The 15,712-nt window shown below is 46.6% G+C and overlaps 2 protein-coding genes across 2 annotated transcripts; one reads left to right on the top strand and one right to left on the bottom strand.

Moving 5' to 3' along the window:
* The first annotated feature begins 326 nt into the window (after positions 1-326).
* On the top strand, positions 327-7,688 carry LOC129338974 (gonadotropin-releasing hormone II receptor-like). The gene is made up of 3 exons (XM_054993557.1): positions 327-1,276; positions 5,678-5,882; positions 7,028-7,688. Exons 1-3 carry the CDS (start codon positions 701-703, stop codon positions 7,516-7,518), a joined length of 1,272 nt encoding a protein of 423 aa, XP_054849532.1. The 5' UTR covers positions 327-700; the 3' UTR covers positions 7,519-7,688.
* Positions 7,689-10,112: 2,424 nt separating this feature from the next.
* Positions 10,113-15,256, bottom strand: RBM8A (RNA binding motif protein 8A). Its single transcript, XM_054980237.1, has 6 exons — positions 15,095-15,256; positions 12,732-12,791; positions 12,484-12,561; positions 12,176-12,312; positions 11,343-11,479; positions 10,113-10,538 (listed from the first exon to the last, which is right to left on the bottom strand). Exons 1-6 carry the CDS (start codon positions 15,159-15,161, stop codon positions 10,493-10,495), a joined length of 525 nt encoding a protein of 174 aa, XP_054836212.1. The 5' UTR covers positions 15,162-15,256; the 3' UTR covers positions 10,113-10,492.
* Positions 15,257-15,712: the final 456 nt, after the last annotated feature.

Below are 15,712 nucleotides of genomic sequence, written 5' to 3'. Positions count from 1 at the left end.
ACCGCTTTTATAGGAGGAATCCTGAAAAAGGGCCGAGTGAACTTAAAGCAAAGCTGAATTTCCTTCCTTTCACAGGTTCCTGGAATAGTGCTGGTGCCCGGGTTGCAAGGAACATGCTACAAATGCACTGAAAGGAGAGAAAGGGGGCAAAGGGAGAAGGCAAAACTGTGGCACACGGTCTAAAACTGTGGCACTCTTGCCCAGGAAGGGGCTGTGTTGGATGTTCAATGGTGCGTTCAAGTCTTGGATGACACAGACCTTGAAATAGACTGAATTCTGCCACTCCTGCCACAAAATTAAATAGAAAATAGAATAGTATTTTTTTTTCAAGGGGGGAGCCTCTTTAACAGGGCATCTACAAGTGAGGATCGTCGAGCATTTCAGGGCTATTTATCACACGTGTTCTTCGGCAGGATAAAATCTACAGCAGAAAAAGGAATAAAACCCACTGAATCCAGCAGAAGGTGTCATCCGCTCAGTTCACGGCAGGGTCTGGACAACTCCTGTGTAGCAGTGGCTCTGTCTGAGCAAAGAACCATGCCAAAAATCTGCCAGCTCTGCCAAGGGTTTGAAAGAGCGGGGCTTCCCAAAGGACTGGCGAGGGACCAGCCAAATCGGGATCCCCTGATTTTGGCCGGATCTTTGTGCTGGTCCGGTGCAGGACGCTATCTTCGTCTGGGGAAGGCTTGACACCGGCCGGATGAACACCACCTTCCCAATGAAGGTCCACAAAATGGTGGAATCAGGGCTGAGCATCGTAGACAACCAAAGCCATGGGAAACCCAATAGCATAGAGGAGATCTGGGCTGACGGTACAACCAATGGTAGTTGCTCAGGAGAGGAGCTCTTCCAGTTGCCCACTTTCTCCACAGCTGCCAAAGTCCGAGTAGCTATCACCATAGTCCTCTTCCTCTCCTCTGCTTTCTTCAACATTGCTGTGCTCTGGACTATCACCCAGAAATACCACAAGAGACCCCACCTTCGAATCCTTCTCATGAACCTGGCTGCAGCAGATCTACTGGTAACCTTCGTGGTAATGCCTTTGGATGCAGTATGGAACATCACCGTGCAATGGTATGCCGGGGACGTAGCCTGCCGGCTTCTCATGTTCCTGAAGCTGGTGGCTATGTATGCCTCAGCTTTTGTCACAGTGGTGATCAGCCTAGACCGCCGGGCGGCCATCTTGAATCCTCTAAGTGTGGGTGAGGCCAAGAGAAAGAACAAAGTCATGTTGTGTGTGGCCTGGGCCTTGAGTTTGCTTCTGGCATTACCTCAGGTAAGAGGCCATAACAATACAGGGGGTGGAGTTAATTAGGGTTCTAGTCATATCGTTGATGCTAGGGTGGCCATCTTGAATCCTCTTTAAGTGTTGGTGAGACCAAGAAAAAGAAGGAAGTCATGTTGTGCATGGCCTGGGCCTTGAGTTTGCTTCTGGCATTACCTCAGGTAAGTGGCTATAACAATGCAGGAGGGAGGAATTAATTAGGGTTATAGGCCATATTAAAGATGCTGGAGATCAGCCACTGGAGACCTTTCCCACTGAAAGGTACCCCATTCAAATTTGCCATAGCTAGAGACAAAAAAAATGCAAGCCAAATGGCATCTGTGATTGCCATTTTAGGGGTTAGGTGATGAGCCGCTAGCTTGCAAGCAATTAATTTCCTTTTCAAAGTGGACCTTCAGGAAAAACATGTTGCTGAGATTGGAAGGCAGAAGAATTGGTAGGCAATAAAGACGAGAGCTCGTGTGGCACAGTGGTCAAAGCATCGGACGAGGATCTGGAGAACCAGGTTTGAATCCCCACTCTGCCATGGGAACTCGCTGGGTGATCTTATGCTAATCTCTCAGTCTAACCTACCTCACAGGATTTTTAAAAAATTTGTTTTAACTTTATTCGAAAGTTTTTTTTTTAATATGACAATACCAAACCAACACCAGTGTATATACAAACTTCTCCTTTGTACACATTAACTTAAAACATAACCATACAAAACCCCAAATATAACAATTCCTAAGGAGTTCCATACCATTTTTCCTGTAAAAATTGCACAATAGGAAACCAAATTGCTTGAAATTTTTTTCTATAAGCTTCCAAATCCTGAATGCCTATAGAGCAATCCACTTTACCCAATATAAAATGGTTCCAGATGGAATCGTACCAATTTTGTAGTGAGGGCCCTTTCTTATTTCCCCATTTCTTGGCAATCTCTATCCTAGCAAATGCTAACAAAGTTGTTATTGTAACCAGTTTGTTTTTATCTACTTGTCTTAACAAATCTATTTCTAGAAAAATATTTTCTGGATTTCTTGGAATCTCTTGGCCCACTATACTTTCTATTTGCAATAATATGTTATTCCAGAACCTTTTTAATGGTGGGGCAAAGCCAAAAACAGTGTAAAAAGTCTCCTGTCTGCCCGCAATCTTTCCAACATTTTAAGTTCAATTTTTTTTAAATTTAGCAATTCTCATTGGAGTTAAATAGCTTCTGTGTAATATCTTAAAGGAGTTAAGGTGAACTGTTAAAATTTTAGAATTAAAACTTGGGGCCTTCTATGCTTTTTCAAAATCCTCTTTGGAAATTCTACCTTCACAATCGGCAATAAAATGAATAAAATGGAGGAGTGGAAAGCCCTGTTACAAGCTACTTGGGGTCCCCTTTGGAGAGAAAAGTAGACAATGAAAGTTAAAATAAAAAGTTGACTTTGGTTCACTCTCACTTCCTGGAGTCATTAACTGCTTTCCTCTTCTATTAACATATGAATACATGAGACTGCTTTATATTTGGTCCATCCGGGGCTTTTTTTCTGGGAAAAGAGGTGGTGGAACTCAGTGGGTTGCCCTCGGAGAAAATGGTCACATGGCTGGTGGCCCCGCCCCCTGATCTCCAGACAGAGGGGAGTTGAGATTGCCCTCCAGGTGCGGAAGGCAATCTAAACTCCCCTCTGCTTGGAGATCAGGGGGCGGGGCCACCAGCCATGTGACCATTTTCAAGAGGTTCCGGAACGCCGTTCCACCGCGTTCCAGCTGAAAAAAAGCCCTGGGTCCATCACAGTATTGTCTACTCAGACTGGCAGTGGCTCTCCAGAGTCGCATGCAGACATCTTTCACTTTACCTACTGCCTGTTCCTTTAACTAGAGATGCTAGGGATTAAATTTGGGCCCTTAATTTAATTTATTAGATTTTGCCCGCCCTCCTCACAAGCGGGCTCAGGGCTGGTCACAACAGTATAATAATAATACAAGTTGATAAAAGATACAATACATAATAAGATAAAAATATATCATCACAATACAAAAATTAAAACCTTGTTATCTGAGATGCAGCTTTCCGTATTCACAGACAACACCCCTTCTGCATGCCAAGCAGATGCTCCACCAGTGAGCCACAGCCACTCCCATTCTTGATGGAAGACAAAAGGCTTGCGCAACTCAAATGTTATCACAATGGAATGAATGGATGGGGGCAGCGAGGTAGAAATGCCCCACAGCCAGGGCTTTTTTTCAGGGGGAACGTGGGGGAACGGAGTTCTGGAACCTCTTGAAAACGGTCACATGGCCGGTGGCCCCGCCCCCTGATCTCCAGACAGAGGGGAGTTGAGATGGCCCTCCGCGCCGCTTGGCGGCGCGGAGGGCTATCTCAACTCCCCTCTGTCTGGAGATCAGGGGGTGGGGCCACCAGCCATGTGACCATTTTATCCGAGGGCAACCCACTGAGTTCCACCACCTCTTTTCCTAGAAAAAAAGTCCTGCCCACATCCTTCGGCCTTACAAAGTGCGGAAATCTAGATTTGAGTCCAGTGGCACCTTAGAGACCAACAAGATTTTCAGAGTGTAAGCTTTCGGGAGTCCGAGCTCCCTTCTTCAGACACTTATACTCTGAAAACGTTGTTGGTCTCTGAGGTGCCGCTGGACTCAAATGCTGCTGTTCTACTGTAGACCAACACGGCTAACCCACCTCAGCTATCCTTGCGGAAATCTGATCACACAGACACACAACAGTTGAACCCACAAACTTCACTGACGTGGGTGCCAGCAAATTCCTTTGATGCAAATTGGCTGTCAGAAGTGACTCCTTTATTAAAACAAGTAATTAAAAGACTGCGTCTTGAAGTACCACAAAAGCATGTATCAGGCTGTTCCATTTCTCTGTTCAAACTCCTTCAAGGTCAGCCTGGGCTAATAGGAAAGGCATCATATTTTTGCACAGGGCACACACTTTATATGTAATTATTTTATTGAGCTTTGAATCTCAGCTGACTTTCAAAGAACTCAGGGCAACATACAGGTGACTATCCAACTGTATCCTTACAAAAGGCTTTTGGGATCGTATGTGACTCATATGCCTAAGGAAGCATTTGAACGCCATTCTCCCTGCTTCAAAACAGGGAGTTCCCACGCCAGCTTTGTAAATGCCCGCATCTAGTCAGCTGTGGTAGATTGCCTGCCGTCTCCCTCCCTGGACTCTTTTATTCTTTATTTACCTCATTTAAACCTCATCTTTCTCCCCAAGAAGCCTTTGAGGAAGGTTAAGGCTGAAAGTGTGGACTGGCCCAAGGTCACCAAGCAAGCTTCCGTGGCCAAGTGGGAACTCGAACAGGCCAGCAGCGATCACAACACAGCTAGGTATGGGTGGGTAAGCTTTCATGGAATCGTTTGCAAGAATGCACTATGCTGGTGTGCTTTTAGGTGGAGCTTTACCCCTATGTTTGGTCTCAACTGACATCAGTTAAATGCACTGGCTTAACTAGTATACGGTTGCCAACCTCTGGGTGGGGCCTGGAGATCCCTCAGAATTACAACTGATCTCCAGATCAGTTCCCTGAAGAAAACGATCCAGAGGAGTTTGCCGTGTTAGTCTACAGTAGCAAAATAGCAAAGAGTCCAGTAGCACCTTTAAGACTAACCAACTTTATTGTAGCATAGAGAACTGTGATTCTCGAAAGCTTATGCTACACAACAAAGTCGGTTAGTCTTAAAGGTGCTACTGGACTCTTTGCTATTTTGCTGAAGAAAATGGCAGCTTTGGAGGTTGGACTCTATAGCATTATAACCTGCTGTGCTCCAGTTCCTTCCAAAACCCTGCCTTCCCCAGGCGCCACCTCCCCAAATCTCCAGGTATTTCCCAGCCCAGAGCTGGCAACCCTAGTTTGGTGTGATGTCTGAAATTGACAAGCCATAGTTTGCAGCCAGCCAGCAAGCCAGAACCAGAATCCATCTTTTGAAATAGCATTGCAAAGAGTGGACTGGATCTGTTCCACTAACAGTTGCATCTTACACTTGTGCAAAGTACCATCGTTAGCACACCTGAATAATCCAGTCCCACGACTGCGCATACTAGTTTGACATGATTTTTGAACTGTCACTGCTCTCTGGTTTGGAACTGGTTTGCAGAACCATGGCTTTGTGCCAATTAATGATTCCTTACAATTAACAAACAATAGTTATAGCAGTTTCTTGAGGCCACTTTACTTTTGAGCATGCCGTGCAAAACAGATGGAGAGCAACTGCAGACATACAGCTCTTCACCATGGTTTCAGAGCAAACCAGTTGTCAAAACCAAACCCAAAATTGCTTGCTATGGAGCAAAGGAAGGAAATACCTTGTTCTCTAACCAGATAGCCTCTTTTAGAATTTTGAGCTCCAATTTGTGTCTTTCTTGTGGGTGGTACTTTCCAGATGTTCGTCTTCCACACTGTCAGCCGTTCCCAGCCTGTCTACTTCATCCAGTGTGCCACTGTGGGAAGTTTTCATGCTCACTGGCAAGAAATACTCTACAACATGTTCACCTTCTGTTTCCTCTTCCTGCTGCCGTTGCTGATAATGGTCGTCTGCTATTCCCGCATCTTCATTGAGATATCGAGAAAGATGAAGAAAGCTTGTGGTAAGGTCAACAGGGGAGGTGCCAACCACATGGCGCTTCCCTTCAGGGCAGTGGGCAGAGAGCGATGTAGGCTGCACTGTGAGCTCTGGAACAAGGGTGGGATTTTTAAAAAAATCTAACGACAAGGAAGTGGAAAGAAGAAAAACTTTTATTCACAAGAATAAGGAGTGGAAATGGTTGGGCAGAGGTCGGCAAGACAGCCAGAGGAAACTTCTGGGAGGCATGCGAGTTGAGGCAAAGTGAAAGAGGTCTGAATTTGTAAAATAAATTAATGGGAACATATATGGGAAAAGACAGAAAAAGGATAGAGAGAACAATTACTAACTTGTTCTCTCTGGGCCTGGGCTGTCTGCAGTACAAGTCCGATGGCTCTGGGATGCACGAGGCAGTATTAAAGATGGAACATCTTTGAAGACATACAGAATGTTCTACATTCCTCCCAGGGTAACAGAGCTCTTTAGTTTGGAGAAACGAGTTTGAAGCAGAGCACTCAAGGCTTATAAAATTACAAACAGCACATGAAATGGAGGGAGAGATTTCTCTCCCATAATAGCTGAATCTGGGAATCACTTAACATCAAGAGGGCAGTGGATTCAGAACAGAAGGAAGTACGTGGGGTTAGATCCAGACTAGATATTCCCCTTCACAGGTGTGTAATTCACACCAATTCTCCCTTCTGGCTACAGACCACCCGTTTGCCACCCCTGGTGCCATCCATGAGGCTCCCTTATCACCTAAGAGCTGCATTTGCTGGGGGGAGTTCAATGGACTGCGGAGGGAGGGAGGCTGGAAAGTTCTGTTCCACCGGGGAAAAGCGCCTTCTGTTAGTGGATAGTCCAGATCCAACCCACTTTACGTAACACTAGAAAAACTTTGGGAATTTCTTGCTATAGATGCAATGATGGTCAATAGCTAAGATGGCCTTATGTGAGGATTAAACTAATTCATAAAAGATCTGTCAACAACTCTCCGAAATGGAACTTGTACATTCAGAGACCACTTGCCACTGAATATTAGTTGGGAATGACAAATGACAGAGGAAGGCTGTGTCTTGTAGGCTCCTTAGAAAATCCAGTGTGTGCAATTTAGATGGCCGCCTGCATGTTCCACCCCTTGTCTCTCTCATCTCCCTCATCCTCCTGCAGCTCCACCCAAGTCTAGAGAGTTCCACCTTCGTCGCTCCTACAACAACATTCCCCGGGCACGCATGCGCACCCTGAAAATGTCCGTCGTCATTGTCTTGACATTCGTCGTCTGTTGGACACCCTACTACATGCTTGGCCTCTGGTACTGGTTCTCCCCGGAGATGCTGACCAGAGAGCAGGTTCCCCCGTCCCTTAGCCACATCCTCTTCCTCTTCGGCCTCTTCAACGCGTGCCTTGACCCCATCATCTATGGCCTCTTTGCTGTGCACTTCCGGGTGGAAAGCAAGCAGGGCTGCTGCTGCGGTCGGAAGAAAAAAGAACCAGAAGCGTCTTCCATGTTTACCAGCTCCTTCCGTGCTTCCACCACAATGCCAGTGAGGCAGCCAGAAGATATCCGAGAGAAGTACAAAGCAGAATTTACTGTGGGGGAAAGTCCACCAGGCGCAAAGCTGCCATTGTACAGGAGAAAGATGGTAGAGAGCTTTATCTGAAGGGACAGGAGGAGTCTCTTGTCTACTCTATTCTCACCCTTAAATATTTTGCCTTTGTTTCTGGATGCAGGCAACTAGATGGCTGTAATGCGCCTATCAGCAGGCCCAGAAAGTTTCTACATCAATAGTTCTAACCGTCAACGCCATCAACCAATAAATACAGAATATTTTCTCAAAGAGGCTCCTGTTGTCCCTTGCTTGTTACTCATTGTCTCTTGTTACATATGCCCAAAGGTCAGCTTACTCATACACCGTTAACCACAATCTAACACAAGAACGAGTCAATAAAGTTCCAGCTTGCAAGGGAGGATGGAGCTAAAGAGCATGCCCACATGCCAGTTTGGTGTAGTGGTTACGAGTGCAGGACTCTGATCTGGAGAACCGGATTTGATTCCCCGCTCCTCCACTTGAAGCCAGCTGGGTGACCTTGGGTCAGTCACAGCTTCTAGCTCTCTCAGCCCCCCACCTCACAGGGTGTTCTGTTGTGGGGATAATAATGACATACTTTGTAAACTGCTCTGAGTGGGCGTTAAGTAGTCCTGAAGGGCGGCTATATAAGTCAAATGTTATTGTAATGTTATTATGCAAAGAAATCTCCAGCAGCTGATGGTTCTTCCAGCTGTAAGAACCACCACGAGCCTCCTCCACTCCTCTCACTCTGCCCTCCCAAGCTGCCTGCGTTTTTGACCTCCCATGTTGTTCAGCTGGGCTCACTTGCCTAAGCTACCTGCAGTTATTTCCCATCTTATGACACGCTGGGTCCTTGACTGATGAGGCTGGCTGGGGTGTGGGCCTAAGTCAATGGTTCTCAAGCTAGGGCATAGGATGGGGGGGCATTCATGTTGCAGTGGGTTAGGATCTTAATGCTGGGATGCATGAGGTAGTATTAAAGGATGTTCCCCTACCCCTTTTTTAACACAGTCCGACCGAGAAATACCAGCACATAACATTACATCCTGGGTACACAAAGTTGAGTGCAAGAATTTCTGCAGTGAAATGGTTGGTTATGGTCAGGGGTGGGGAAGGTCTAACTCAAACAATATGAGAAATACTGGCCTAGGCAAGACGTGCCCTGCCTGCTTTACAGTTCAGACTGAAAGCTCCTATCCGCATTAAAAAAACAAAGAAAACACCAATCCTAGGAGGGGAAAACTTGGACTGGAAGGGATTTTCATACTGAAAAGTAACAGCACCACCCAGTGGACAGAGTTACCCGCTGCAACACTTTAAAGTCAACCCTTGTTTAAAGCGCTTCTAAGGCTAATCAGTTTTGTATTCTAGAATAAGCTTTCATAGACTAGAGCGCGAGTGGGTAGGGTGCAAGAGCCTCCTGCATCACAGAAAGCCTCCCTCTGCTGGGGTAGGATAGCACTGCCACAAGCAGAACACGTTTGCAGGATCCAGTCCAATGTGTAGTCGTCTGTAGTTCCCCTAAGATGACCCTGCAAAACACACTGGGAATGCCCTATGGAAATACTTTTGCCTCTTCCGATGCTTGGAGGGGAATCGCCAGAGAAGTGCATGAGCACACATACCCACACCTGCAATCGTCTCCAGACAGAGGCAGCCATTAGCAGGGGTCCGCAGGCACCTGACAAAGGTGTGAAACCCCTGCTGCTCTGTCCTAGGACGGGGAGCTGCCGCGCAAGCTCCCACCTCCAGCTGAGGAGGAATGTTCCTCGCCTGCTGTGTTCTCCACAACTCTTGAAAGAGAAGCAGCATGGCTGGACTGGCCAAGCAGCATTGGGGGGGGCCCTCTGGCAAAGGCAGTTTCACATGGGATGCAACCCTTTAGGCACCAAACATGCCACCCCACTCCCCCACGCAAGCCTGGTCAAAGTGCAACGTGGGGAGGCTTCACACACACCCCTGGCTGTGAGGAGCGGAGAAAAAAAGGGTGTGGGGGGATCACCTAAGGGTGAGAAGTTCGTTCCCAACCATTACAGACAGGCTACAGTCAGCAGTCCAGCAAGCAGCTGGATCCTCTGGCACTCTCAAATGAAGGCAAGAGGGGCCCCTTTGCACAGCACAGGGGACTCCCTTCAAGCCAGCCACGGGGACTAAAGGCTTATCTGCCCTGCCAGTGAAAATGCATGGGAAAGGAAATATCCACTGAAAGGATATTACGTTGTGGCATGCCAGCTTTGCTTTTAGCATTTTCTTCGTGTTGCTCCCTCCTCTTTTTTTTTTTTTGGTTGCTGAATACTGCAGCAGGCATGAACCTGCGCAGCACAATCAGGGACGCTCAAAATAAAATGCAACTCTGAGCTTAAGGCAGACTTACGAATAGTCACTTGCATGCTCACTGGTGGCGAAGGAGGATCATCTCCAGGGGATATCATTAACTAAACTTTTTTGAACTGGAAACAACCATCATTTCCTCTTTTCCTCTGAAGCTACCAGTACCCCAAAATGGCCAACTTTTGTGAGAGGTCTAGAAAGATCAAGTTCTGGGGTCCTTCTAATAAAACCAGAGATTCCGTTCCCAGGGAGGACAATTATCCACCCCAGACACTGCACACTGCATAGACTCAGCACAGGAAATTTTGGTGGACTACAGTTATGATAGTCAATTACCACGGGCCACATTTTAAACACTCCAGCCATTTAATTTTGTAGAAAGAAGCTTAATACAACTGTTCTAGGTTTTTCTTTTTTTTAAAAAAAGCCTTTTTATTCTTGGTGTTGGCTTCAGAGTCCCTTCTCAAACTAAGAAGTCAAGTGATCTCGATGGTAACAGAGGGAACGGTGGTGTTTCCAAGGAAATCAATAAGGGAAGTCTCTTGTAATTTGAGACAGATACAAATAGAAAAAATGCTCAGTAGGGCATATATATCATCATTAAAAAATAATCCCTGGGGAGGGGCAGGGGCAAGAGAGATTCTAGCACTCAGGCCTGCCAGTACACACTGGTGCCTCCCTCAGGTTCAACAAAACTTGTCTTATGAACCAGTGAAGGGGAGGGGGGTTCTTCTCAGCGCCTTCTCCGATCAGGACTGCGGCTCCTCCTACGGCCACCCCTGGAATAAAACAGACAAGATTAAAACTCCTGCTGAGTTTCTCTGAATAGTAACAGGGATGCACAACCCAGTGCCCTAGAATCAGTTCACTGAGGGACCTTGAGCAAGTCACACGTTGCGCTTCAGCACCTCTTCTGGCTATAGAGATAAGCAAATGGCAAACCTCACACATTGAGAGGAACAAACAATGGAAAAGAAGTTTGAAATTTTTCTCCCAATAGGCTGTGTTTTTGCAAAATCAAGTAACTTGGAGACCAGCTAACACCCAGGTGTGCCGCTTCAATTCCTTGGCTGAAAACCAATAGCTTTTTCCTTCTGCCTTGCAAAATACTCCCCATTATTTGGGGAGATGGCCAGTTGAAAAGCAGCGCTGCAAACCACTCATAACAGAAATGCCTGGCTTATTTGAACGGGTTAGTTCGTGAGACCAGAACTTAACTTGCACCAATCACTGGTTTGCTTTGATAAATGATGGTTTCATAATCTTTGTTCTTCCTCGATTAAGACCTGGATGGTATCCTTGCTTGCACTACGGCAAGGGCAGCACCAGGGAACAAACCAAGATATCAGAGCTGGCACATCCTGACAAACTATAATTAAGACTGTGGTTAACAAACCAAGGTTTCAGATTCTAGGCTGATGTACTCTTAACTAATCATGGTTAACTGAGTGGTCCGCATTTGGACTATCACACTAACCACAGTTAGCTTAACACAACCATAGCATCATGTCTGAACCATGCTATACAGTGCCAGCTCATTCTAAGCACCAGCCTCTTTTCTCCCACCATTGTAAAAACCTCACCTTCGCTTTCCTTTTGGAGGCCCCCTGACGAAACACCAATCCACGCTGATGGGCTGCCCCATAAGGTCCTGCCCATTGAGACCCTCCATTGCTGCCTGGGCTTCTTTGTATGTTTCATACTCCACGAGTGTATAACCCTGTGAGGGAACAGGGAGAGGAGAGACGAGGAGAAAGCCAGTCTCCCAAGAATGCTCCCCCAGATCGCATCTCAACACCCAGCATTTTCAGAAATTAATTACTCACTCCCCTTCTTCCCAGCCAGATATGAACTAACCTTCCATGCCCTGTTGACAGATAGCTGACTTGTGATTGCAGAAATGGTGGGAACAGGCAATCTAGCTGTAGCCAACGGCCAGGGGCTGCAGGCAGATTAAACCTCCCCTCTCACAAACGCAATCAAAGACCAGGATGACTGCAACTGGATTTAAACACCATTCAAAACCATACTATCTTCTGCACTGTAACAAATGACTTCTCTTCTCTACATTTCCTTCCAAGTATCCTGCCTCGATGACAGATCTCACCACTCGGTCCATCTCTCTATTTTGCTTTAGGTGCAATGCCTAGCCATGGAAGGGGTTCCTGAATAAAGTGAATCAGCTCCAGCTGTTGATACCCTCCTCTTCTTGAAGCCGTTAACGTTGTTACTCTTTACCCAATATTTCACAAAGAGTAAACTGGAAGCTTTGGGGCAGTGGAAGAATGCACCAATGATCTTCCTGTCCCTTCACACACAGTCAGTGAGAGAGAGCGAGAGCGCAAGAGAGCGAATGTGCGCACACCCACCAAGGGTCATGGATCTCTCTGCAAAAATACTGAACATGCTTCTCTACCTTCAGGTAGCCCGTCCGCCGGTCAAGGTTCAAGTGCAGGTTCTTGATTTCACCAAATTCTGCAAACTTGTCATGAATGTCCTCTTCTGTGGCCTCCTCATGAACTCCAGTGACAAAGAGAATCCAGCCTTCCACCGCTGTAGCAATGGAGTGCAAGACAAAGGAAGCCATCAGCTGTGCTCATACAAATTACCCTAACTGTGGCCATGGCAAGTAATCCATGTCCATCCATTCCACAAAGCTCTGGAACATGTGGTGACAACCACCAAGGGGTGCAGGGGGCAGATGTGCACTCTGGGGATACTCACACCTCTGAGGGCCTGGCTCATCTCCATCCTGCTCAACGCTGTCGTAGTCCTCGCGAACTCGGGCTCTGGAGCCCTCCTCTGATTCCACACACAAAAAAGAACAAGCCATTTAGATGAACAGTCCTCAGAAAGGTGGGGGGGACCTCACTGCAAGTTAGCACAGAGGTCAATCAACCGGATAAATTCATGCCAATGGGCAGAACCTATGAAATTAACGCAGCTCAAAGTAAGTAAGGAAAACACCTTACCAGAACCAAAGCCCCTGCCTTTCCTCTTCTTAGCTTTTTCCTTCAGCTTGTGAATGCTTTCTAGAAAGAGAGAGAATAAATACAGCAGGTCAACCACTCAACACAAACCACACACGACAAGCAGGTTTGCTCATAAGCAACTAATGTTTGCTATTATTGTTGTCGTTGATTTATAGTTCACAAGTGAATACAATATACTCAATTGCTAGGATATTCACAGAGCAAAAATATAGTATGATCAGCAAGTTATTCAATGAAAAAAGATAAAATAAGATATGGTGGCCACAATTTGAATATGAGCATAAAGCCTAACATCCCCAAAATTGCATACATGGTCATTTATCCTTCAGATGATGGTTTCGTTCCTTGGTTAGATAAGAAACACCGTAACTATAGAAATAGCAAGCAAGTTAAAAAAAAAAAAGGATGGGGGTGGGAGAAGGCAGAGGGACTAAGAAACGGCCTAGTTCTTCACAGAAATGATCAACCTGAGTCTGGGCTCTACCACTTGAGAGGGTCACAGGATGCAATACTATTCTGTAAGAAACAGCCCAGATGTAGAAAACAAGCACGTCAAGGAGATGGGCTCTAGTCAAATTTTCACCCTGAGGTCCAAGCTTTCGAATGGCAGCCCCTCACACCTGAAGCAGCACAATCAAGATGCAAGTTTTGCCACCTCCAGGAGAACCAAGCTATACTCACGCAGTGGAAGCAGGATGATATGTTAAGAGAAATGGGAAAGAGGAACTATAAGGAAAAATCTGAAGGGGGGGGGTGTTGAAAGAACAGCTTCTTACACATTTATCCAACTTTTTCTTACACTTGTATCCGACAAGATAGCATCCAGCCCACCAAATAAGTTTGTCAGCCTGTAAAGCTACCACAGAAGCTCTCCATTCCCCTGCTACCTTAAACTGTCCCCTGACATATGCAGTAGGTCTGATGTATTGTACTTGCATTCTCACCATCTCTGTCGGGATTTCAAAGTAGCATAAATGGGGTTACTTCATTTTATTATTATTATTCAGCTCAGTGAGATTGACTGGAAAAGCCCCACCTAACTGAGGTTGAGGTCTCAGTGGGGAACTCACAGTTACCAATGTAACATATTTTACATAGAGCGGTCTAAAAAAATCTAGTTGGTCTCGAAGGTGTAACTGGATTCCAATCTTGCTCTTCAACTAACTACCCACCTGAAACATCTCACTGGATGACTGTCGGCCAACCTAATCTATTTGGTACATTTAACCTCATCATTCCTCCCAGAAACTCAGAGAAGCATACATGCACTCCCATGTCATTCTCATAACAACTAGGTTAGGCTGAAAAAGGATCATGGGCCTACAACTGCATGAATAGGTGGCCTTGGGTAAGCCACTCCTCTCAGGCCCAGCTCCCCAGCTGTATTGTAGGGATTAGAATACACTGAATTTGTTCATTGCTTTGTGTGGGGCACTATCTGTCTAGAAAAGTGATAGATAAGTGCAGTTATTATTTTTAGTATTACTACTACTACGACTTTAGGTCACCCAAGGTAGACTGGAGATATGAAGCCAAGCCTCCCCAAGCCTAGCGCGATATTGTAAATTTACACCACAATGGTTCTCTGCCTCACAGAACTGTTGTGAGAATAAAAATGGGGAAAGGATAACCACGTACACTACCCTGGCTCCTTGGAGGAACTTACTAATGTGAGATAGATGGGTAGCTGTCTTAGTCTGCCTGTAGCAGCAGCAAAGAGCAAGAGTCCAGTAGCACCTGTAAGACTCAAAATTTGTGATAGGGTATAAGCTTTTATAAGTTACAGCTCACAGCTGTTACTAATGCGAGATTTAGGAGACCAGACAGGAAGCTGCCACGAATTTCCTGAGAGGGGGCCTCACTCAGCCTCAATAGTAATAAACGCAAAAGTCTTGGTCATTGTGGGGAAGGGGTTGCCAACCTCCAGGGGGCCTGGAGATCTCCCGGAATCACGAGTCATCTCCAGACAACAGAGATCACTTCCTCTTGCGGAAACATGAGTTTTGGAGGGTGGCCTCTACAACCTCATGCTGAGGTCCCTCCCCCCCCAGGCACTAGGTTTGCCAGCCTCCAGGTGCTGGCTGGAGATCTGGAATTAGAACTGATCTCCAGGCCACAAAAATCAGTTCACCAGGAGAAAATGGCTACCTTGGAGGGTGGACTCTATGAGGTCCTTTCCGTCCTCAAACCCTGTCTCCTCCATGTTTAATCCCCCAAATCTCCAGGAATTTCCCAGTTTGGAGCTGGTAACCCTACCAGGCACCGACCCCAAATCTCCAGGAATATCCCGACCCACAGCAAGGAGCCCTTCCCCACCCCCGCCTGGGGCCCCTGCCACATACCGTCCCCATCTTCGTCCATCGCGAAGTCCTCCCCGCCCGCCTCATGAAGATCCAGCACGTCCGCCATTTTGGCTGAAAAACTTCTATCGGGGAGAGGAACGAGAGACCCGCGGAGCTCCACTTCACGAAACCCCAAAGCACGACGGGAATCGTTGGCCGCTGTGCGCCTGCGCAGTCCGATCACGAGTGAGGGAAGGGGAAACGAGAAAAAAATGCCTTCTGGGAAGGGAGGAACGTAGAAGAGTCGGCGCGGCCACCATCTTGGGAAGGTCTTTGTTGCTATCGTCGGCCTTTTTGATTCGTAGAGCGGCTTCACCACAGAGACGTCCAGGGATAGAGGGACGCCCCTCAACCCCCACCCCCCAATCACAACCAAGAGCGGCTCTGAATGTTTACCGAAGTTTACACTGTGTCAACGTTTCCATGTCTCTATGGTAAGACTCTTAAGACGTTCCCCATTGGCTCATTCCGCGTTAAGGTGGGCCGGTATTTGATCATAAAGATAGGCAGGTGCTGAATCACAGCCACTACTCAGGTTCCAGACTGACACGGGGATGCTTATTGTAAGCATCGTGAGCAGATGGAGCCTGTCAATAAAACTAGCTGGGCATTTTAATG

The sequence above is a fragment of the Eublepharis macularius genome, chromosome 1, assembly GCF_028583425.1.
Source record: "Eublepharis macularius isolate TG4126 chromosome 1, MPM_Emac_v1.0, whole genome shotgun sequence".
Taxonomy (NCBI): domain Eukaryota; kingdom Metazoa; phylum Chordata; class Lepidosauria; order Squamata; family Eublepharidae; genus Eublepharis; species Eublepharis macularius.
The sequence above is the reverse complement of the archived record's forward strand: the minus strand, read 5'-3'. Positions and strand labels throughout refer to the sequence as shown.

Bases quoted from the DNA above. Each gene is read 5' to 3' on its own strand.
- LOC129338974 (XM_054993557.1), top strand. From the start codon at position 701: ATGAACACCACCTTCCCAATGAAGGTCCACAAAATGGTGGAATCAGGG. The intron at 1,277-5,677 runs GTAAGAGGCCAT...GGTACTTTCCAG, and splicing joins TGCTTCTGGCATTACCTCAG to ATGTTCGTCTTCCACACTGT. The intron at 5,883-7,027 runs GTAAGGTCAACA...ATCCTCCTGCAG, and splicing joins AAAGATGAAGAAAGCTTGTG to CTCCACCCAAGTCTAGAGAG.
- RBM8A (XM_054980237.1), bottom strand. From the start codon at position 15,161: ATGGCGGACGTGCTGGATCTTCATGAGGCGGGCGGGGAGGACTTCGCG. The intron at 12,313-12,483 runs GTGAGTATCCCC...CCATTGCTACAG, and splicing joins TGAGCCAGGCCCTCAGAGGT to CGGTGGAAGGCTGGATTCTC. The intron at 10,539-11,342 runs GTGAGGTTTTTA...GTTTTATTCCAG, and splicing joins CCTCCAAAAGGAAAGCGAAG to GGGTGGCCGTAGGAGGAGCC.